Below are 24,268 nucleotides of genomic sequence, written 5' to 3' on the forward strand. Positions count from 1 at the left end.
ATATTGCCCCCCTAACTATCGTCACTGCGTTCGTGAAAAAAAAGGGAATGCTTAGAATCGAGTCAATACGGTGCTTTCCTTTTTGTTCCGACATTATGGGTTAACCAATTTCATTCCAGTATTACTGGAAGAGCGGATGAGTGCGTCAACATCAATTGTTATTTGACAGCGTGTTCGCTTGCCGTGTGGATAGCGGTGGAGGGCGCTTCATTTTCACATGCACCCGCACACACCAGCAGGCACGACTCCTTCCATTAAAAGTATTCAAAAGCACGAATTAACGATCCTCTTCTTGGTTCAGTGGCCTCGCCAGACGAGCTGTGCGCATAAAGCTGCTGCTGCTTCTATCATCAATCCGGTTGACTTCCTCCTTCCAGTCACAGCCACAGCAGCGACGTCGCTTTTTGCGGTATAAATACGCTGGGGATAAAGAGGCTGTGCGTCCGTCTGTGCCTTGAGTGCGCTCGTTTGTGCGGGTACGCAGAGGCAAGAGGGCGTTGACCAGTCCTCTGTTTTGGCGGTGCGCGATCGAGCGATCCGCAAGATTAGGGAGGAGACGCGGCAGCTCGGAGAGTTCCCTTTTGAGGAAAAGAAATGAAGAGAGGCTGGCTGCCGTCCCGAGCAGGCGCTCAGCACCCGCGACGACGACACAGAGGAGGTTCTGCCCTCGAGAATGATAAGAATACTTAATACGAAAAAGACGTGAGCTTTTTTGATGTCGCGAAGGAACCAAAAGGCGTTGCAAAAGCGTGTTGAGATGTCTGGTTACAAAAGCAAGGATGAACGCCTTGCATGCCTGAAATAACTGGTAATAACTGGTGAAGATTACAGCTGGGAAGTTTGTTTCACTTATGTCGTTCACAATAGTTTCTTCCTTCTCAGCATTTCTGCAAGTGAAATACATGTCAACTGAAATGCCTTTCTAGACGAGCGGGCCTGATCCAACAAGAATTCCTTGACAGTTACCATAGCAAATTCTAAACCAATAGATAAAACAGAAATAAATATTTGTATTCATCACTTTTTGAGGAGAATCGCAGCTTGTACACATAAACAGGGCATCGTAATTATTTTGTGAGTGAATTACGTAGAACACACACAGCTGTTAGTAGTTCTACTGAATTTTTCACAAGTTAAAAAAATGTTATAGTATTAGGGCCTGCTATATGAAGCAAGCCAACAGCCAGTGACTAAAAAAAAGCATAAAGAACTTTGTATATATATATATATATATATATATATATATATATATATATATATATATATATATATATGATGTCACACAACTTTCCCGATTATCTATTTTATTCCAACAGTTTCGGACGGTCCACCGTCCGAAACTGTTGGAATAAAATAGATAATCGGGAAAGTTGTGTGACATCCTGTTTGAATTTAACTCTGGCACATCAGTAACAAGCAATCCATGTCTATATATATATATATATATATATATGTGTGTGTGTGTGTGTGTGTGTGTGTGTGTGTGTGTGTGTGTGTGTGTGTGTGTGTGTGTGTGTGTGTGTGTGTGTGTGTGTGTGTGTGTGTGTGTGTGTGTGTGTGTGTGTGTGTGTGTGTGTGTGTGTGTGTGTGTGTGTGTGTGCGTGCGTGTGTGTGTGTGTGCGTGCGTGCGTGCGTGCGTGTGTGTGTGTGTGCGTGCTCCACAAAGTCTTTATTTATTATGCTGACTCAAGTAAGTATTGTGCGGCGTTTCCATCCAAGTAAATTTTAGGAATGAGATTTTTGCTTTCTTACAATAGGTAGGAGATTTAGCACAGAAGAAAGTTGCATGGAAACAACTGTTGTTGCTGCGGCGGTAACTTTTCCGCACATGTTCACGAGAAATTAACACTTGATGAACATATTTCAATCAATGACGATAAACCCAACTTTTGCGGTAACAAGCGGAGCAGTAGGTCGAGACCAGAGAGTATAATAAACAGGCACGCCGACTTTGCTCATCTCCATCGCGCTTATATAGGATTTGGACACTAGCAGAACGCTCCCACGAGCACTTAGAGCAGATAGTGGCAGAAGGTCGCTAGCACTGATAAGAAGTACAAGAAAGGCAAAAACCGGAAGACGTAAACCTAACGTGTCTTCATAGCAGTAATGATTACTTCAATCTCCCGTAGCTTTTCTCTTCGAGCAGGATAATAAAACAAAAAGGGAAGGCTTGTACAAAGCCTCGTGTCGACGAGCAAAGGGGAAGGAATGGAAACCTAAGCGCCGGACACGCCCTGAGCGGTGATGTTGAGCACCGTGGCTCCGAGCTATATTTCTGCGCGCCAGAGTCACCGTTCTTATCTATTTTGCTCTGCTGTCGGTAGTTCACCGTGCTTCTGTGCACATTACCAGCTTCAAAGCGATTACTATCATAAGTAGTCCTTATATGTGAACTTTGCGTGGGATGATGTAGGCAAGGAAGGAGAATAGTTTTAAGTGCCTCTTCTTGCTGAAATCCTAATGGGCCTTTTGGCACAGGACTTCTGACTCTTTTATTTTGTAGAAGAGTTGAAGTCCTTGTTAATAGGTGCATGTTGAAGATGAAATCAGCCACACAAACGAAGGGCACGAACAACGAGGACACACCTACGGAGACTGTGCTACCTACCTGTGTTTCATTGAAGCCTACGTCACCGTACAGAGCTAATATGACTTACCTAACACACCCACCATCAATCATCGAAAAGCGGCAGGGAGACGATAAGCACCAAATCTGTTGCCTATTCACAGCCGATCTATCTTTAATCCAGAGGCTATCGATTTGCTCTTACTCTTACCTCTGTCGTTGTCGAGTGATTGATGACTGCTCAGCTGGGCATGCTCTATTCACCTTGTTTAGGGTTGTATTTGTTTCGATAAATTTCCGTTGGTAATCCAGTCGCAGAATGTGGGCTCTCGTTGGCATTTTCAGGCCAGATAAAAAGCATCAACGAACGTCTAGAGCCACGGTATTACTCCCCTTTCCGAGTACCATAAGTGGGCAGCGTCTTTGTTTCATATAAATCCAGAAAAGTACTATCGGAAATGTTTTCCAGTGGCTCTTTTTTTACAAACAAAAGCGGTACAGCTTGAGCGAGAAAGTGCGACTACTGCTTCCTCGATGCCTAGCCAAATGCACTAGCTGCCTAAGAACACAGAGTTAATACAACAAAAAGACTAGAGTAAAAGTGGCGGCGGCACTACCGTGTAAACCCTCTCCACTCCTTTGATAATCGTGTTCACAGCCGTGACGGTACTTCGCTCATGGTAGCCAGCACTCTCAGCGCGACTTCTGGACCAAATCTAGCGCAAATTGCAGCATACCACCTGGCAACGATAGTACAACGCAAATGATGGAGGCCGCGTGCGTCGCAGATCGCAATACGTGCAGTGCGGGGAGGTGCGTAGAAGGGGGCTGCGGCGCAATTCAATATTGCAAGTTGAATATTTCCTAGTTCGTGTGACACGTTTAAGCGACTGTGTGAATTAAAAAAACTGGCCAGGTGGTGGCGAGCCCTGACGAGAGACGTGAGAATCTTTGTAGAAATACAGCCGGTAAAGAAATGCAGGTATGCCCGTTTGAAATGAAAAAGAAAAACAAAATAACAGTGCTCACACATGAAACGAAATGCCTGATCCCTTTGGCATCTTGTTTTGAACACAACTGTGGCACCGTGCTGAAACTCGGCGCTTGAGACAGCGGTAGACCACGTGGCGCAGATAGAGCTGTAGCGCTGCGTGCTTACTGCACCGATTGGGTAAAACAACTGACTGGATGTCATGTGAAAATGAATGGTTGCGTTGGTTGCGTTCTTTAGCTTTGAGCGAAGGTAAGCCCGGTCTCGCACGGCACAGTGGCTCTATCTAAGAAGCCTAAGAAGCTTAATTATTCTTGGTAAATTTTTATATACAGGCGATGAAAGTCATAGGGAAGGGGTTATGTAAAAAGGGATAGAGGGGACTAATATTATGAAGTAATGATCTTTAACCATGACTAATCTGCCCGAACCCTCCTGCCTAAGAAACTTCTTGGTAAATTTTTATATGCAGGCAGTGAAAGTTATAGAGCAGCTTATATGTGAAAAAGGATAGACGGGACTAGGACTATGAAGTAAGGATCTTTAACCATGACACAACGGCCCGAAAGCAGAGACTCACAAAATTTCTGTACATACGACGAATTTGTGTGAATCCGAAAACTACTGTAAGGAAGCGTTTGCATACACTAACTTGCGCACAAAAAAAAAAAAAAAGACATTCCTGTGCGAGTCAGTTTCTCACAAGATTTTCATCCTGACATTGATTATCCAGAAAGTTTAACCCAGTGCAAAAAAAAAAAAAGTGCGAATGACAAAGAAATGCTAAAGCGATAGGATAGTTTCATGCTAGCTGAGGCCCTTTTTTTGGCTCTCTGTGTCGTTTTCGTGTTTTCGCACAGCTTTAAATTTTCATAAGCGACCGAACACACATATCCCACATCAAATTATTTATTAAACAGATTATCCGCTCCGCTTCGCGCTTAGCAGCTGGAAGGAATGTGTGTTTCTCGGCATTCGATCGCACAGTTCGACCGCTCGGGTAGAGAGAACATGTGAGTCATTTTTTTTTTTCTTTCCATACTCTGCGATTTATTCGCGCACATAAGTGTTTTACTAACCTTTTTTCGCATTTATGTGCAAAACTCAACTCGAAACACAATAATAAGCTAAACGCACTGCAAGAACGAATGAATAGAAGACAGACGTTGGTAGGGAGACCTATGCAAGCTACGCCGACGGCTGTCACCTGTAAAATTTCTAGGTTGGTAGCGGAGTCGTAGGAGTCGCGCCTACACCATTTGTCAGAGACGAATAGACTCACTCAGCCACTCAAACTCACCCACTCTGAAAATGTATTTCAAAGAAACATTTCTTTTTCTTACGTCTCTTGGTGCGTCCTCTTATATATTCATGACAGTCCTTTGAAAATACTTCTTTAATTGTAGCGAACTATTTCACTGATCAATCAAAAGCAGGCTTGTGCAAAATAAGCCAGCTTTTTCAACACGTTCCAATTTTATGCTCTCTTCTGAATTCCTCTTGTAATTGTTTTCGACAGAGGGCTGTATTCGTTAAGTACAGGGTACTCTGTTGTCTTCAATTTATTCTTCCCCATTTTTTCGTGCTTGGTAGATAAAGCTAAAACAGTCACTGCATCATGTTCCAAATGATCGCGCTCGTTCATTACTTGCGCAGCTCTATCCAATTTACCCGTCAGGAAACGAGGCAGAGAATATGCTCAGCAAAATGATGAAGGCCATTGTCCGAGCAGCAGCAGCAGCAGCAGCAGCAGCAGCAGCCATGCCCGGCAACGTCTTTCCCTAAAGAGGGAAGTACCCAATATCCGGCTCGTAACAGCGATCCAACTCCCACAGGAACCGCGCAAAACGAAAGGGAAGGAACCACGGCTCCATTTGTCGAGATGCGCTGCGGGATGCGCGTTTCTGTGGCGCCCAGAAATTCTCCGAGGGAAAAAAGGAATAGAGATGGGGAAAACAGAGCTGTTGACCTGACAGCCCCCTAAGCTGCGACGACGACTTGTCGTGCTCTTCACGCGTCATTTCGAGTTGTTGCCGTTGCAGGGCGCTGCATGTCGCAAGTGCGCCAGTTGCCGTTTCTTTAGAGACTCGATGTTTTGACTATAGTTTTTGAACTCAGCTACTGCTGTCGCGCTATGTGGAGGCATATTCGTGTCCATGGCACTCGGCGTGTTGTTGTTCGGGCAGAAAATGATGTTCTCCGTTGAGCGTGGTTGAATAGGAACCCTCAGAAAGCGACTTGGCGCTTTCTCATTGCTTTCGCGGTTTAAAAGTATATTCGCTCTTAGAACACGCAGTTTCCGGCCGCTGCGAGTCATCATTTTTAGTACTGCGTTTGTAAGTGAAACTTTGAACAGAATCCGCCTTTGCGCGAAGACTATTTTCGTATGAGCTTCCTGTTGTCACCCGACTGTCCGTCTGAGAGTTCCAGGAGCTTTGAGATTCCTCGAGAAAGAAGCTGGATTTCAGAGAAGCTTGTCCTCGCGTGTTACATTTCCGGCTGTTGGGCAAGTGGAAAATTGCCTAACGCCTAGACAGTGCAGAAGACGGCCACCGATCGGCAAACGAAGAAGGTTGCATTATCCTCTAGGCGTTGTTGGCGGAAAAGCTTTTTCTAATGTTGGACCCTCGCGAACACAAGCGACATTCCACGCGTCGAATTCCGCCGTCCGTGACTTGCGCGCTGCCCAGCTCGCAAAAAGCTTAATCTCACTGTGGGCTTCAAAAAAGACATACAGAGAACTGAAACACGTCGTCAATTTTTCCTCTTTTGCTGAGGTTTTGACACGTGATTAGTTTAACAACTTTAGTCAGCCGTCTTAAACCTTTAGTGTGTTCTTTTTTTTAATATTTCAGGAAACATTCCAGCGGTAGCAAAGTATTATTGCGGCAGAAGGCAAGATGCATGGGGCTGTTTGTCCAGACGCCACCGAGCTTTGATTAACAAAACGACGAGAAGCGAATGTCAGCCATTTTAAAACGAAACGTACAAGGTATAGTTCGCTTTAAGACATCTTTCGCACAGCACCTTTGGGCTCGTTTTGCAACGGTTTTGTTTTGCGCTGGTTTAGGGCTTCAAAGCACTTTACGTGGTTGGGATACCAACAGAGCGCGCGTATGGAAGTTATCAAGTCAGAAACAACTCGGTGCAAAAACACACGGATAAGCAAAGAACGATAGAAAAGGAAGAAAAAATACGTGGACTTTTCGTTCCTTTCCATTCGTCCCTGTGTTTCAGCACCATGCCATGGGATTCAGCATCAACCAACTGGCCCTCCAAATGTTTCGTCCTCCTACTCCTCCAAAAAGGTGTTTCAAGTTAGGCCTGTTTCCGCACCATTTGTTTTTCAGCTGAATAATGAACGCGCGTGCAAAAACATTCTCGGAAGTTACAAGTACTTCCAAGCTTTCAGTGAAGTACCTGCGTAGACCATAAATTCTTCCGTTTCTTTTTTTTTTTTAGGCCAAGCAGGAGAACCCAACTTGTAGTCGTGTAGTTTCCACTGAGTTATAGCTTATTGCTCACGCTCACATTATTGCACCTCTAATAAAATAACGTTGCACGCCGGTTCCTCTCGAGTTGCTGGTTTTGCAGCTGCAGTTAACAGGTTATATAAAAAAAGAAACGCCGTGTTAAACGACACAGTTTTCAGCCAATACGCGCGCCGTATACAGGATTTAATCACCTCGGACTCAGTTGCCTATATTCCTTGGCGCAACTATTCTTGGACCACCTATGAGCTCGAGGTAGTTCAGAAAGCTATGAAATAGCAGATAGCTAAAAGGTTTCAGACCTTTCTTTTCTCGTCATCCACGTAAATCTTCATTTCGTTCTTTCTTCATTTCTTATGTTAAAAGATGACATTGTTCTCACATAGGGCGTGACTGTTTAACGTTTATGCTTTAAATACGAAGACAACCGCAGTGGTAACTCACATGTCTCGGCACATTGATGTGCAGGGCTTCCCAACGACCTAAAGCTCTACTGGCAACAATACCCGTGGCGTCTCGGCGAGGCCCTGTGCCGGTTTCGGGCGCTTGTGGCCGAGGCCACCTCGTACGCCTCGGTGCTTACCATCGTGGCGTTCACCGCCGAGCGTTACGTGGCCATCTACCACCCGCTCTTCCTGCAGACCACCTCGAGCCTCACGCGAGCCGTGCGTATCATCGCCATCATCTGGGTGAGTGTCCTTCAACATCCTTTCCTTCACTCTTATCTCCTCCAACAGGATTCGCCGAACGGACTGGTTCGCTCCAGTTCGCCTTACGACAGTCTTCACTCACTTCGACCTACCCCAGTGCCCTCAGACAAGCTAGTTTCTAAGCAGGGATCATCTGGTTCATCGGAAGCCCGCCATTTTCTGCCTATTTAACCGGGTAGAAGAACACTCATCATAGCCGGACTAGCCTCAGTGCGCAGAGAGCCTTTTGTCCAGCGTGCTCGTTTGTACGACGTGACCTTTATAGCTTTGTAAAATATGACATCATAAAACTTCCAGCATTGACTGGTCACAACTTAACGACGATGCGCATGGCTTCAAGACAACGTGTCTTTTTACTTGACCAGCATGCCAAAACGCGACGTTCGTCCCTTCGCGACTCCTACCTCTCCGCCACCCCACACGCCTTTTGTCTTCACAGCACCTGCAACGCAAGATGTGCGCCTGCATGTGGAGACATGGACGAGCGAAAATAAGTGCCGCATTATCCGGGGCCCGACACACTATCGGGAGTGACGGCCGTTGCTCCTATTTTTATACGTAAATTGCATGCTGTCCAGCCCCACCTCCACACCTCGTCATATGTTGCGGTACGCGGCCGCAATAACACCCTAAAACAAAAAGCACGCCCGCCAGCATCGGCATTTCACACCAAAACAGGTTTCGATGAAACTCGCATTACCGCAAAGGCGAAGGCGTTCATTCAAGCCTCGTCCCATTTTGCGTTTATTCTTGCAAAACTACTCGAACAGACCTGCATGCCAACGCACATTAGCGCCATGATATTGCTTGCAAAAGAATTGTAAGCTTTAACGAGTGCTTCTGTCACAAAGGCTTTGATGCCTGGTTTTTCGAAACATTTATTTTCATACTTGTCATCCCTTTGTAGTCGTTAGCCGCTTCCTATGCAGTGTCTGACAGTAAATAGCTGCTCTAAAGCCGAGAGTATAACGTAAAGCTCATAATGATTTGATTACCGCAGAAGAGATTATCAATGACACTCTTGTGTGCCGCTCGCTGCTAGCAACCGGCAGACAACTGGAGTAATATGTCGGGCCTTATCGTCTTGCCGTGAAGTAACGTCGTCCAGCTGTGACCAAAATGAGGGAACCCGTGATACGGTAATACAACGCTGATGTCTGTGATGGTGACAATGAAGGCTACGGTAGCTCTGTTTCACCATAATACACGATAAAATCAGCCGTAGCCGATGCGAATAAACTAAACTTGCCACTTACAGTTGTGGTGCATAAGTGATTAATTCCTCAAGTGCGTTTTTGGAAAGCACCCTTCGAATAATTTTTGCGAGAACGTATGTTCAAGCTTCGTCTGCACAACAGCGGTAGTTTCTCAAAACTGTGTGTCAGCTTTGAAGTCTAGCGAATTCTGCCAAGCGGACTGTAAGGAAATAGATAACCCCACTGGCCAATTCTCACAGGAGACCTCCATTAGAAAGAATATCGGTAGACAGGGCTCCTATCTCCTTTGAAAGAATGTCGTTTGGTTTGGTTTGTGGGGTTTAACGTCCCAAAGCGACTAAGGCTATGAGAGACGCCGTAATGGAGGACTCCGGAAATTTCGACCACCTGGGGTTCTTTAACGTGCACTGACATCGCACATCACTTTCGTCTCCATCGAAAAGCGGTCGCCGAGGCCGGGATTTGAATGTCTACATACATACATACATACATACATACATACATACATACATACATACATACATACATACATACATACATACATACATACATACATACATACATACATACATACATACATACGTACATACATACATACATACGTACGTACGTACGTACATACGTACATACATACATACATACATACATACATACATACATACATACATACATACATACATACATACATACATACATACATACATACATACGTACGTACGTACGTACATACATACATACATACATACATACATACATACATACATACATACATACATACATACATACATACATACATACATGCATACATACATACATACGTACATACGTACGTACATACATACATACATACATACATACATACATACATACATACATACATACATACATACATACATACATACATACATACATACATACATACATACATACATACATACATACATACATACGTACATACATACATACATACATACATACGTACGTACGTACATACATACGTACATACATACATACATACATACATACATACATACATACATACATACATACATACATACATACATACATACATACATACATACATACATACATACATACATACATACATACATACATACGTACGTACGTACGTACGTACGTACGTGCGTACGTACATACATACATACATACATACATACATACATACATACATACATACATACATACATACATACATACATACATACATACATACGTACGTACGTACGTACGTACGTACGTACGTGCGTACGTACATACATACATACATACATACATACATACATACATACATACATACATACATACATACATGCATACATACATACATACGTACATACGTACGTACATACATACATACATACATACATACATACATACATACATACATACATACATACATACATACATACATACATACATACATACATACATACATACATACTCATAGGGCGTCTTTGCGTGTTTAGTTGAAGCTGAGGGCATGATATAGAAAACATCGTGTCGCGTCAGAGGAAATAAAGTTTTTGTGTTACCAGCGGCAGTATCAATGTTGACTGCGCAATAATCCTTAAATGGCACTAAAGGAAAGCCTGCCGCCGTAGCTTGCACGATCGAAAAAAGGTTCTCAAAAGAGGGCGTGTATTTCTCGTGTACTTGTTTTTTGCTTATGAGGCTTTTTATCAGTTCGCTATTCGTAAATGCCTCAACATTTCTGCTAACCACTCACGACGTGAGGACCTTGCATATATACGTAAGACATATGCAATATTGAGGCTTTCTGACAGCAGTTACCCTTTTGTGGGACGAAGCCACGATGTATGTATGATTGGTTCACAGGAAGGGAAAGGCGCAGTATCTGTCACACTTGTAGCTGTGGACACCTGAACCGCGCCGTAAGGGAAGGGAGAAAGGTGGGAAAGAAAGTGGATAGAGGGAAAGAGGAGCCGTAGTGGAGGGCTACGGAGTAATTTGGACCACCTGGGGATCTTTAACGTGCGCTGACATCGCACAGCACACGACGCCTCTTCGTTTCGCCTCCATCGAAACACAGCCGCCGAGGTCGGGTTCGAACCCGGGTACTCCGGCACAGTAGTCAGGCGTCTTACCACTGCACCACCCCGGCGGGGCAAAGCCACGATGGCTTTTTGCAAATTTTGTTTGCTCAGAAAGAGGAACTATTTCGCGAGGAGTCAACGCAGAAAAAGACAAGATATTAAGCATTACGGCTGAGTTGATCCGCGTTTAAGCCCGCTTGACATTTCACCCTCATTTACTCAAATATCAACTTACCGCTTCCATAGTCAGGTTACTGATTGCGTTCCCTTTTACAGCGAGTTTGAAGGGGACTGTTGAGCTCAGTCTTTCCTCATAGGTAATTTGTATGCCTTTTGTGCACTTCTGGCTTTTTTTTTCTGCTCTCTATCATTGTATGCCCCGAGTTTCTCTCGTATATTCTATCTCGAGCGTCTTTTAAGGCCTAAGAGCCGAATAAATTTGATCTAACGTGGGCGAATGCTCAAGCGTTTACTCAAGAAGCAAATAAAAGGCCACATAACTTCAAAAGAACACAAGCGCCTCTAGTCAGACCGCTTGGATAGAAAACGCCTTTCCAGAGCACGATAATGCTATTTTGATCCCATTGCGCGCTGAGTAACGCTAGAATATTTGTCGGGCATCATCGGCGTAACTTCACACGCCTTGCACAAGTGTTCCGATAGACGTCAGAACCTATTTTCGTTGAAGCGCTTGCACTGCATTCTCAATTTCGGGGAAAATGTGCTCAGCGTTAAGCGCGGCAACGTCACGTCGTGTGCTTGTGTAAGATGCGAAACAGCTGAGTCCACGAATTCTGATCACGTGTGCTTGATATTTGTATTGGCTTTCTCCGATCTGCGTTCGAGCATGCATTGATGCTGCTGCGAGGGTTCCAAACCTAAATGAATAAAGCGAACTTCGTGCATGCATCGTACAGCCTGGGATGCGCTGGAGCTGTTTCCTGAGAATTGCAGAATAATGCTGAATACAATTCCCTAAATTGATGCTGAGTTGCGCTCGCACACAGCACATTACGGATCTCGGTTCAAGCGTCTTCTTAAAATAAGCTCTCGCAACAAAAAATTGGAGTATTCGCCTAGACAAGCTTCACCATTTATAACATGCTAAAGTTGAGTAAAAAAATACTAACGCGCTTTGCTCAAGGCTTGTATAAGGAAGTTACTTGAAGGACACATTAATTCTTTTTAAGACGACTTTAGAATGATTTCATGTCAGTTTTACGACAGGCGACCCTATATAACAAACTGTATTTTAGCACCGCCAAGGTTCTTGAGCCTTTAGGGCAACTGCGCAAAGCAATGCAACATTGGGATTGACAATACAATGGTAGTAGGTTGTCAATGATTATGATTAACCAACTGTATTTCTTCCTCGTGCGTTCAGGTGGTATCGCTGGTGAGCGCCATTCCGTTTGCTGTCTACACGCGGGTGAACTTCGTCGACTTCCCCGTTGGCTCGGGCCGCGTGGTGCCCGAATCAGCCTTCTGCGCCCTCCCCATGGATACCACCGCCGTCAGCCTTCCCCTGTTGCAGTGCTCGACTTTCGCCTTCTTCTGCCTACCGATGACACTGATCGCTGTCCTCTACCTCAAGATAGGCATGCGGCTCAGGAGCCAACCGGGGCCCGGACAGCAGGCCCGGCACCAGCGAAGACCGGTGCACAGGATGCTCGGTGAGACACTTGCCTTCCACCTATATAGGGTAGAGTCATTCAGGGGAAATCAACAAGGTAGTGCGAGTTGCTTGAAGTTAAAGCTTGCCATCAATCTTGCGCATAACCCACAGCTAGAAGAGAGCAAACGGCACGGTGATCTGTATACATTTTGGATCTATGTATATTGTTTTCTGCTATGTAGATGCGCATACATTCTACTGAGAACAATTTCTTATTTTCTGTGTACAATTTCTGGCGCTTCTTGAACTGCAACTTCCAATGTCGCCTGAAAACAAGCGATTTCGCTTCTGACCTATCTGGTTACGCGTGGGACCATTACTGCTCAGTGAATGGGCTACTCCGTGTGAAAATGTGCTCCTTCGAAATGGGTTGAGATACGAGGATGTATTTGCTAGCCCCTGTAGGCAAGTGCTTGAATACATGTGTGCACAAAATGTTCCTGGTTCCAGTAACGCATGTATATGCTAAAGGGTGGCTGTGTCAACGGTGTAGGCTAAATGGCCGCTGGCCTTCCTCAGGGCTGCAATTCGGTGGACAGCAGATTTTTCTTCAACTGACTTTCCATGAACCTCGTGGTATTTTACATACCTGATTCGCTTAAAGACAGTACCTTGCTTCTCTGCCCTGAAAAATATACAAACTCTCTTAAAACGTTAACGATCTGTCTTCTGGGGGACCCAAACGAATAGTTGCCCTAAATACTGTATTACAGAACCACTCTCATGCATGAACAACCTTAAATGTCTGCTTTGGATTTGACGAAGTTTCACAGCTTCACGTAAAAAGTGATTGCTTATTCGGCTAGTGGTGATGGTGATGAAATAATTCCCACGTATTGCGTCTGCCTAGCAAAGTGCTCTCTTGTACACCTGCAATCCAGATTTGCCTGTCCATAGCGCTCAAGTGGAGAAGAATTAACACTCTTGAACGAACTAACGTCTCAAAGCACACGTCCAGCAGCTCTACCGCGATGAGACTATCTCTGAGCATTTCACTTTAGTTTTGAATGACGCTGTTTCGGCTTTTTAGAGAGTTTTAACGATGTAGATTTGTCGGTTATACGGGCAATCATTTAAGAATACAGACCGCTCTCTCCTCTTTCAACACACGCAGCTCTATGCCAGACATTATTCGCAACCCCAACAGCTAACGAGCACCAAGGGGCATTTCCTCCACACCTCGTCGTTACGAAAAAGAACGTGGGAATAAATAACGAGCATTACAAAACATATCGCGCCTTTCGGGGCGATCCATGTGAGAGCAGCACGCAGCTTTAGCAGTAACAGAGCAAGCGGACAAAGTAATTCAATTCCCCTCCGATTTTGTAACTAAACGGCTTGTGTGCTCCACGCAATCACGTCCACGTGCGTGAGGCATTTATCCAGTGTTGCGTGTGCACTGTGACACCATTTCATGTTACTTTACTAATGTGTCCTTAAGACCATAATGCTTTGGAAAATTTCGGTGCCTATAATTCCTTTTTTGCGTTCGTTTTTTGTTAAGGCGACAAGAAATCGTTCAATAGTGGGCTAGTAGTCATTGGTGTTGTTGGACGTTCACTCCAGACGTTAGTTGCATACAACTGCAGTAGCAGCGAGGCGATTTTACGCTGCTGAATACCTTTGAGAGACACTTTCCTGACCTGACAAAGACTACGTGTTACGGAAATTTAATAAAGGAGGGGGGGGGGGGGGGGAGCATACCGTTCAACGCTCCCCCCCCCGATGACATAATCACGCTTTTGCGCGCACACACACACATATATATATATGTGTGTGTGTGCGCAATATATATATATATATATATATATATATATATATATATATATATATATATATATATATATATATATATATATATATATATATATATATATATATATATATATATATATATATATATATATATATATATATATATATATATATATATATATATATATATATATATATGCGCGAGGTGGCTATAGGCCCATTGGAATTGAGAAATCGTATGACGTTGTAGTATTAATGTGCGTGTTGCCCTCCAACAGGACCATGGCAGACGCCTAACTTGCCCCCCTTGTTTGTGTGCAGTGGCCGTGGTCATCGCCTTCTTCGTCTGCTGGGCGCCATTCCACACGCAGCGCCTGCTGGTGGTCTACGTCAGTCCCAGCCAGTGGACTACGGGACTGAGGACCCTGAATGAGGTGCTCTACTACACCGCCGGTAAGGAGCTATAGTGACTCTGCGTGTGTATGCAGTTCGTTTTTTGTTTGTGAATATTCTTTTTTGGCGGGTTACATGCAACGTGACCACTCGTTCTTTTTCAAGAGTTGCCAAAGCGAACATCATCGCCCCAGATAATAGGCAGCTTTACAGTATAGATGGAACGCGCAGAAAGATGCCAACCGCAGTTTCGCTTTTTCTACGTGGCATTCCGCGCATGCGCGCTCGCGACCGCTATACCTTTGTTCCCTTCGCCGATAGGGTCACCCTATCATAGAACGCGCAAATCTGACATGCCTCTCAAACCGTGATACTTCCGTGTAGCACAAAGAAATGTATATAAACATTGACTCAGAGCAAGTAATAATCACAACCAAAATGGTGAAAAAGGGCCCGTAAGTGCTTCGCCTGGTCCCTTGCGGTCTTTTACAAGCTTCTATTCTTTTTTAGTGGTTCTGCCAGACTTGTGCGTTAAGTAGCTGCATGCATATATTTTTTGTAAAGTGCATAGGCGTTTTCTAACCTTCTTTCTAACCTTCTGGCTTGTGGCCTATTTAAACATTTATCCATATACATCTTACAGTAAATCCGGATCCTAAATCATAAACCTCCAATGTAAATGAGAGATGCGATTTCCCTTATATTGAGCGTAGACCAATCGCACAATATTGCTACGGTGTAGAAGGTTCTTGGGCAGCACTCGAAATATTTTAATACTGGATACATAAACGGGTTCACTACTGAACCGGCGACGGCTAAAACAATTTAATGTAGCCAGCAGTGCCCCAGGAGGGAGCCCATTCGAATGATCGACGCAGATATATTTCACTCGGTCAGTTATTTCTCTTGGGCGAAATCAGGCATTTAAATCTTTGCGAAGAGTAAAACTAAGGTGTCATTCAGAATTCACGAATCAAAATGATCTCCGAAACTGACGAAGCTTTCAAGATGCCTTAGAAGAACAACAGCCTGAAATATATAATTCAGTGCCAAATTTAGGGGGGTTTTTTTCTTACGACGTCTAAATTCTGCACTTACACAATGGCCGCAAACCTACTCTTTATTAGTAAAGAACTTGATTGCAGATTTACACGAAAGTCGCATTGTTTATCTCTAATATATTCCCATTGTGTTGACCCATATACTTGTACATCTATTTGTACATTCCTGTATAGATGTCATACTGGCCTCTCGTTTTCTCATGAAATAAAAAGGAAGCATTACAATTTATATTACTACATAAAAGCTCAAATGCGCTTTTTTCTTCTTTCTTTTTGCTTCTTTTTTTTTTCACGCAGTGCATTGTGTTTCAAAATGACGCTTGTTGTATTTACCTGACAGTGTATTTTTCTTTCTTCATAGTGTTGTATCTGGCTGTGAATTTTTACTTCACTTTGTTCTGTTGCCTACAGTTATTGTTTTTCCCGCAATGTTATACCCCCACCCTGCTAAAATCCGCCGTGGATTGCAGTATCTGTAAATTAAAAAATTAAAAAAGTTATTTTTATCATGGTTGCATTCTATATTTAGGGTTGAGTTTATTGAATTGAACTAAGTTTAATTGAGTGTTTTGAGTTTATTTAACTGTAGTCCCCTAAGCTATTGAGTTTAGTTGAAGGCACTTAAACTCAATAGTGAAGCGGCAAATGCATCTCTATAGAGGCCATTCTATAATTTCGGCCTACTTTAATGCCGTCAAAGCCAAATTCGTGCCAACTACAGCGACTGGCATACGCTCCCGAATGGTAGGCGGCTGTCTGAAACGGCATGACAATTAGCCGAAGCCAACCATCCCCTTATACCATGCAGCGTCAGTGAACTTTAAAGAGCAGCAGTTGGTAAAAATTATTCAAAGCCCCTCACTACGGCGTCTGTCATAGTCTGAATAGCTTTGGAACGTGAAAGCCCTCTAGCAACTAAATTATTTAAAAATGTAAAAATCTTGTCGAGTCAGGCGAATTTAGTAATTACTGAACCATGTGCAGGCCTTGTGCTGAATTTAAATCCCCTGCACCCTGCTTATTATAGCGTTTCTCTGCACCACAGCTTCACAATAAAAATGGCGCATAACTAAGCCGCAAAGACTGGAAATTCTTGGTTGAATTGCACCTCTGTTAAAGTATGCACAGAGAGAACAGAAATGTTGATCAAAGACTGTTTTTCTAAGGCCGTTGCAGAAAACATTTCAAATGCGCCAAGCTAATGGGCAAACGAGACAACACTGCAGTTGCTAAGCACTGCTGGGTAAATGCAGTGTCTATTCTTCTGGAAGCCAGAAGAATATCCTGTCTGCGCAAGTCCTGACGATAATTCAGCATCAAGACGGGCGTCTAGTATTTTTACACTTATCATAAGGAAAGAAGGTGCTCTAGACATCCGTGCCGTGCCGAAGTTGAAAATTTGCATTGAGGGAAAAGTGTCTGTTTCTTGCATAGCGAATGCCTGCAAGAAGCGAGGTATTAAATGTTTCAAACTTTATGTGACGATTTTCACAAGGGCGAACTGACGCTCAGCAGTCTAGGCGTCGAATTTCTTTGCATTTGTATCAAAATAAGTGCAGTGTACCAGGTGCATGACGCAATGAAAGAACAGCACAAGAGCTGTTCCGACGCACTGCTGTTCAGTCGTGCACTATTTATTCGTGTCCCCCGAGTGCATACTCAAGAAAATAACTAAACAACGGTGCCAAACAACGCATACCAACAAAGGGCGCATTTCGCGAACGCGAAATGCAAATTTGCGCTCAATGCACGGAGCTTTACAGAGTTTAGCTGAGCCTTTTTACACAGTTAGCGCTAACTTATGCCTGCATTTACTTTTGGCCATGCCAAACCGCTTGGATGATAGCAGTGTTTGCTTACACATGAAGCACAGAGGCAGCGAAAGATTCAGCGACAGAGGCAGCGACGTCACCCAAGAACGGCTGCATGAGAGAAAAAAAAAAACAGTCTGATATTCGACCCAACAGCGAGGAAAAATAAGCTGAGCTAGCAGAATCGGGACATTTAATTGCACAAGAATTTCCTGTTTCTTGTGATGTCCCAAATACTACTCTGGTTGAGTTCTCGGATAAATTGAGCACCGAAGTTTTCCTGTCTCCATTTATATGTGACTTTAAAAGAGACACAAAATTCACCCGTGAAGGAACGGTGGCTGTGCATCAGTGTTTACGCGGTCAGCAATTCAAATGCCAAATGAAATGTGATGACGTCAGAGCAGTAAAGCTGCCTTAGATTGAAAAACAGCAACCGGCAAGCATCCGTACACTACTGCCAAACCCCACCGCGCCACACAAAAATGTGTATTCGCCACCACAAAAATGTTTATTTTGTACACGGACATAGTGCACTGTACTCGGCGCTATTACAGTGCGTACATATGCATAGGAGGCTTCCCCATAATGACGGTGCTCGGCTTTTGCGTCACAGAGTGTAGCTTTTAGAGGCACCAACAACGGACTTCTTAGCATTAATACATAGGGCATACTTACAGGCTTTGAAATAGCTCTGTTACTTATGTTTACACGAATGGGGATCACTCCTGAGGCTTCGTGTTTTTACCACTTGATGGTAGAATCAAATGGTCGCATCTAATTCCTATATTTATCCCACATTTTCCGCACAAGCATTTTCATATAGTCAGCTTTTTCACAGGACTGGTCAAGAAAATTTAACGAATGTGGTTTGCTAGCATAAAATACGAAAGAAGATGACACCTGGGGAGCATCCAGGTGATACCTTCTAAAATCACTAATATACAATTCTATAGGCCTCTGTTAGTGCTGCTCCTCCAGACTATTGTATGCTCTATTTGGCTCTCAAGCAGCGCTGTGTGGATCTGTAGGGGTTTCTATTAAAATATGTAACTTGTAGTCTTTAATGTAACCGAAATGTCTACAGGCGAAATAGAAATACAAATTGAAGTAAAAAAAAAACATATTGGATATGTGGTTCTTTTCTTGCACCCATACAAAATCTTAGTCAGAATTTTTAGTAGGATTATAACCTTGCAGATTGCTCACCGACTTTTCGTCACCGCTTACAGACTGCAACCGTGAAGGTGTAACGCTTAGCTCTATTACCCATTTCTTTTCTCATGCGTTATCCGTCCCAACTGGCGTTATGCGGTACGGAGCTAGGATAAATGTCAAGCTTTGTCCATTGTAGATGCAAGGTATGACAAAGAAATGAAGGGAATAAGGAGTGTCCTGCTGCCTCCGTTCGTTTGTCTGCTGTTCGCCATCTAAACGTTTGTGTCGATAACGGGTACAAACTGTCTATATTTTATTTCACTCCCATTTCTGCTTTCGCCGAAGCATTCTTGCTGCTGATGCTCGAAATGTCTGGCAGCCCCTGTGGCGGCTTCATTTTCGGTTTTGAAAGTAAACGTTGTTTTGCAACATTCGAGTTTATTGAAGCGAAAGCTTCATTACGCCAGGTCGTTCGAGCCGTCGGGTATGCACGGTTCTCACCTTGAGGGAGATTTAGAGGTCAAACGTCTGGGTTAAGCCTGGTGGTCGCCATGTGACTTTGGGGCATAGTCACATAGGTAACCAGGAGGCCTGTGACCACTGTTAAGGTGAAGGTCTCGTGAGGGAACGTTAGTGTGACGTGTAAGTAGGGGGCGCTAGACGGGTGATACGTGTATAAATGGAGCCCCCGAGCTCCTGCCTAGGTTACAACGTAGCGCGAGATGTAGGAGTACGAACACTCTGCTACAGTATCGCGTCGGAACGCAAAGAAGGCATGTCGGAACTGAAAATGGGGCGTGCAGAAGAGACCGATGAAGAATGGGCTTTACCTTTGAAGAAAGTTTAGCAATGAGCGTAGCCATGTACTACATCAAGCTTCGCTCCCCTCCAGGGTTAATCAAAGTTATACTACCAACTAATTTCTATGCAGAAAACGTACAATAGCGCTAATTGCCTAAGGCATAATAAACTCGATGGCCTTAAATGGAAAACTGCGGGAAGGAGCCTCCTAACATTAAGCACATTAAAAGACAATAAGAAATGCAGCAAGCAATTATCATGCAATTAGGTTCAAAAATTCAAACTATAATCATAAGAAAAGTTCATTACTGAAATAAAATCTTAATTTGTACTGGGCATTAGTCAATTCTCTAATGAAATAGTGCTTAATGTGACTCTGAAATGAATGCAAAGCACCTTATAACTAAATTTCTAAGAACAACGTATCCAAATGTGCTATGCGAGCAAATGTAAGTTTTTATAGCTCCTTTTTTACTTCAAAAGAAAAAATTACAGCTCTCAAAAAAATCTAAAGTTATTATGATGATTGAGGTCGGCCAGTAGAGAATATTTTAGTGCGAATATTGGTATTTATTGGCTTATACACGATAAGCGATATCCTGAAAATAAATTGCCGAAAAGAAATGTTATTTATTTAGCAGTAGAACCGTGGCAATAAAAACAGCAGTAGGCTAAATGTCATTAGCCTAACTGCTTGGTTTCTTGAAGGCATTAAATATATAGTTCAACTGTATAAGATACGCATTGCCCCGAGAAGCAAAGTAGTACGTTATATGGCTATAAAACGAACGTCGTATCGCGATAACATATGCTGAAAATAATGGCAAGTTCTCATAATGATGTGGAGGCGGAATGAACTGTCTTGTAATAATCATAAAGCATGTTTATTCAACTTAAGAGTTTTACCTCGTGGCTGCACCAAAAACAAAAATTGCTATTTTGGAAGGTGATGAACGCGCCCTCTATGCCCACCGATGCAAATATTGGAAGTAAACAAGAGGAGAATGAAATATAATGAACTTAGTTTTTGTAGGATAATGTCGTACATTTTTGTTGGAGGATGTTTAGAGATATATCACTTGTCTAATTGTATAGTGTCGACGGGCGTAAGAAATGTCGACTCAGAGCTTCAGATATGTTTTTCATTTCGAGATGCTTTCTCCGCTCTTCTGTGACTACATTATTCGTTTGCACGTTGCAGGCTGCCTCTACTACTTCAGTGCCACCATCAACCCGATACTCTACTCGCTCATGTCTGTCAAGTACCGGGAGGCTTTCAGGGACGCCCTCTGCACCCTTTCTAAGAACAAGCAGCGGCTCTCGGCCGGGGAATTTGATGCTGCAGCCACAGTCGTCATCGTGGGTGCCGGCCACTCCATCTTGGACAACACCAGGTTGAGCACGCTCAAGCCTTACTCGATCGTGCAGCGCGCCGACATCGAGGACCCCAACGCGGAAGATGCCGCGGACATGGCCATGCGGGCACTCATTATCCAAACCGTGCTCCGGGTTAGGCCTAACCAGGAGCCACCGCCGACGCCCACCAAGTCAGATATGGACGAAGAGAGGGACAAGAGCCCGGCGAATGGAACCATCGCAATTGAAAGACAACATAGCGACGCCTCGGAGACAGTCGTGTGAGAAGGCTGCTCAACAAAGCTTCGTACGCTTTGGAAACTTGGCGAAGGTGAAACACGAAGCCATCAGTTTCGGTTTTCGTGGAGCCCATAATTTTATGCGGACTCTATACAACGCCGTCCATGGCGACAAAGTTCGCTCCGAAATGGCCGCACAGTGAATGCTGCGGTTGACTCGGTAACTCTTGATGTCGACGGTTACAGTGCCTCTGGGCATTCTGCGAGAAGTAAGACTGTCACCTCCGATTTTATTCGTTTAACCATCTTCAACATGGGGCCTTCGACAACGCTGAAAACTTGGAATGAAAAACGGACAGAATGGTTTTAGGCAGTGACTAAAATGTGAATGAAGTGAGACCAGTTCATTGAACTTCAGTGGAACCTGACTGGAAATGACATCGATCGGCATCATCGAAGTAGGCGATGATAGCTCCGTGATGATGAGCAGTACCGGCGGGGCTCTGGTGATTTCGTTTATCGTTGAGACATCTTTCACCCACACGAAGGAATGTTCAGTGCCGCTACCCCGGACTAATGTGCGCAGTCATGCTACAAGTCACTCGGGACGTCCTCATGCTACAATGCACAATCGAGTCCTAGCGCATGCATATTCTGTGGTGAACTGCAGAATATGCATGGATGAGCCCCAGGAATGATGCGGTCAGAATCCATGCGGTACTTCGCGAAACGTCAGAAAGGCTCTGTGCTTTGAAGTAGCTGGTGAGAAAGCGCCAATGCACGACTTGATTTTTTTTTAGGACAATCTGCTACTCTCAAGATCGCTGGTCACAACAAAAGTCAGCATGAACGCTTCTTGAGTGAAGTAACCATCAGAAGGGGGCAGTGCAAGTCAGGACATTTCAGAGCAGAGAGAAAGTAACGTACGTGATATACGTTGTCTATGGGCCCTGAAAATTTCAGACACCTAGGCGTATACAGAGACTCCGTGTGAATGGAATAGCCGATCTGTATAGTTGTGCCGGTGAGAAAAGTCGAGGCACCTGCCATTCAGTCACGTCCGTCAGTAAGCTGCTTAAACAATTACTGTGGCACGAAGAATCAATACACTATCGTTTGTTGTTCTTTAATTTTTTTAGGAATTGGAATTCGGTTAAAATAAACCTGATTTGCCGTAAGTCTCAGTCATTCGGTGAAGAGAGCTTTGGGCGCACAAAACCACAAGCTTTGATGTCAAAAAGCATTAGCTCGACTTAATGTTGGATTTTTACGTCGTTACAAAACATAAAAGAGAAGTCGAAGTAAAGCCGCTCCGCCTGGAGGCAACTGTGCAACTACTGCGCCCGACAAACTGTCGTGTCAGGCACTGACGCCCCAACGAGAATGCTCGAGTTTTCTCTAAGGCAAGTATAGCCAGACCGCTATCAGGTCAGGTAGTTGTGCGATAGCAGAAAACGCTGGAAGTATTTATGATGAACGAATCAGCGCATTGCTGGAAGGGCGTTAGACTCTCATGTCGACTTCTTGTGGATTTAAAGGGTTAGAGCAAGTAAAATTGCCCCATAAAGTGATTCTGTCAGCGCACTGGCTTGAACTACCCAGAACTGAGGCCAACGCACCAGAGGGCCAACACATCAGAGGACCTACACAGAACAGTTGATATAGAAAAAGCGTTATGTCGCTACCTGGTCTGGTCATGAATCCCCTCGTTGGCCACGCCATTCTCGGGTGGTGCGTCATGACGGACCACTCGGAATAACCCCGGTCTGTACCACAGATGCTCCGGCTATATACTGACATTAATGATCGTGTCAGTAGTTCCTGCCCCATGGCGCAAGCGCCAAATGGGCTTCTCACGAGGCACGAAAAGTGTCATGTCATGCTCATGTATCGACCTCAAATGACCCCTAATATTACGTTTCGATAAAATGGAATGTCTCGACCAAAGTTGCTTAAGCTTTCAAAAGTCGAGGTACTTCTTTGTCTCACATGTAACAAAACCACTCGTGCAACGTCGCAACAACTGCTTCTATGGAAGATCAGCATTTGTTCTATGTAACGTTGCACAGGTTTAATCTTCTGTGATACCATGTCCGACGGGACATTGAGGCTTGTAGTGTTTTTTGGCCTGTAACTAAATGGTTAACGCGTAAAAAAAAAAAAGACGCCGAGCTTATTTTTGTGTTCACAACATGATGCACCGCCATCGCCGACTCGTGGTGCTATGAAAGGTGCAGCCCTGTTCCCGCCATCAGTGGTTATGTACATATTCCCAAACGGAAAAGTAATCTATATAGCGTGGAATTAAGTCATTGACAAGCACTGTTAACGTGCGCACTGCCAAAACGTTCAAACACTGCGCCGGAGAAAATTGACGCAGAATGGTGGAAGAACTCTACCACAATCTAGTCCCAATGCTCACTAACACATTCCTTAGGACAGCCATATCTGCTGACCGTTTGTGACACCGCATGCGATGTATTCTTAATTAAAGTAAGACCACCATTATAGCACCTAACGTTTTCGCAGAAAATACCGTAACTTCTAGACATTTTTGACTCAGCTTCATGTACCTTTCTCTTTCCTTTACTAAAGCTATGTTATCAACGCTCAGCCTGTCGCTATGCGGCCACTGTCCAAGTACACTGGTTGCTGCTTTTACGTTAGTATTCGTGCCTGCGAGCTGGTTATTTGTTTGTTAGAGCTTAGCAAGCCAGCGGATGGAGCACAGTAAAAGGTGGTCTGCCCGCCACGTCAACAGAACACACATACACCCACAGTGGCAAACACACACCGTCGAACTTGAATCGGCGCCAGAGCCCTAGACTACAAATGCTTGTTTCTTCAGCCGTGCTAAAGGAAGACACTGCTGCTCTCGATTTTTCTTTTTTCACGTGAGATCTAGGGTCATAGAGTAGAAAACAAAAATGAATGACGACCACCAAAGTCCATCAGTCATCAAATAC

The 24,268-nt window shown here is 44.1% G+C and overlaps 1 protein-coding gene across 1 annotated transcript in view; it reads left to right on the plus strand.

Annotated features, from left to right (window-relative positions):
- The window catches only part of LOC146172814 (neuropeptides capa receptor-like), a 354,353-nt gene extending 333,005 nt beyond the window's left edge, over nt 1-21,348 (plus strand). Inside the window, exons 3-6 of the mRNA XM_084584401.1 lie at nt 7,520-7,740; nt 12,438-12,726; nt 14,805-14,936; nt 20,909-21,348. Of these exons, the coding sequence (XP_084440527.1) occupies nt 7,520-7,740; nt 12,438-12,726; nt 14,805-14,936; nt 20,909-21,348 (1,082 nt within the window). The remainder of the gene's footprint in view (nt 1-7,519; nt 7,741-12,437; nt 12,727-14,804; nt 14,937-20,908) is intronic.
- The last annotated feature ends 2,920 nt before the right edge of the window (nt 21,349-24,268 follow it).

The sequence above is a fragment of the Amblyomma maculatum genome, chromosome 11 (assembly GCF_055883805.1).
Source record: "Amblyomma maculatum isolate TAMU_Amacu chromosome 11, ASM5588380v1, whole genome shotgun sequence".
NCBI classification, from domain to species: domain Eukaryota; kingdom Metazoa; phylum Arthropoda; class Arachnida; order Ixodida; family Ixodidae; genus Amblyomma; species Amblyomma maculatum.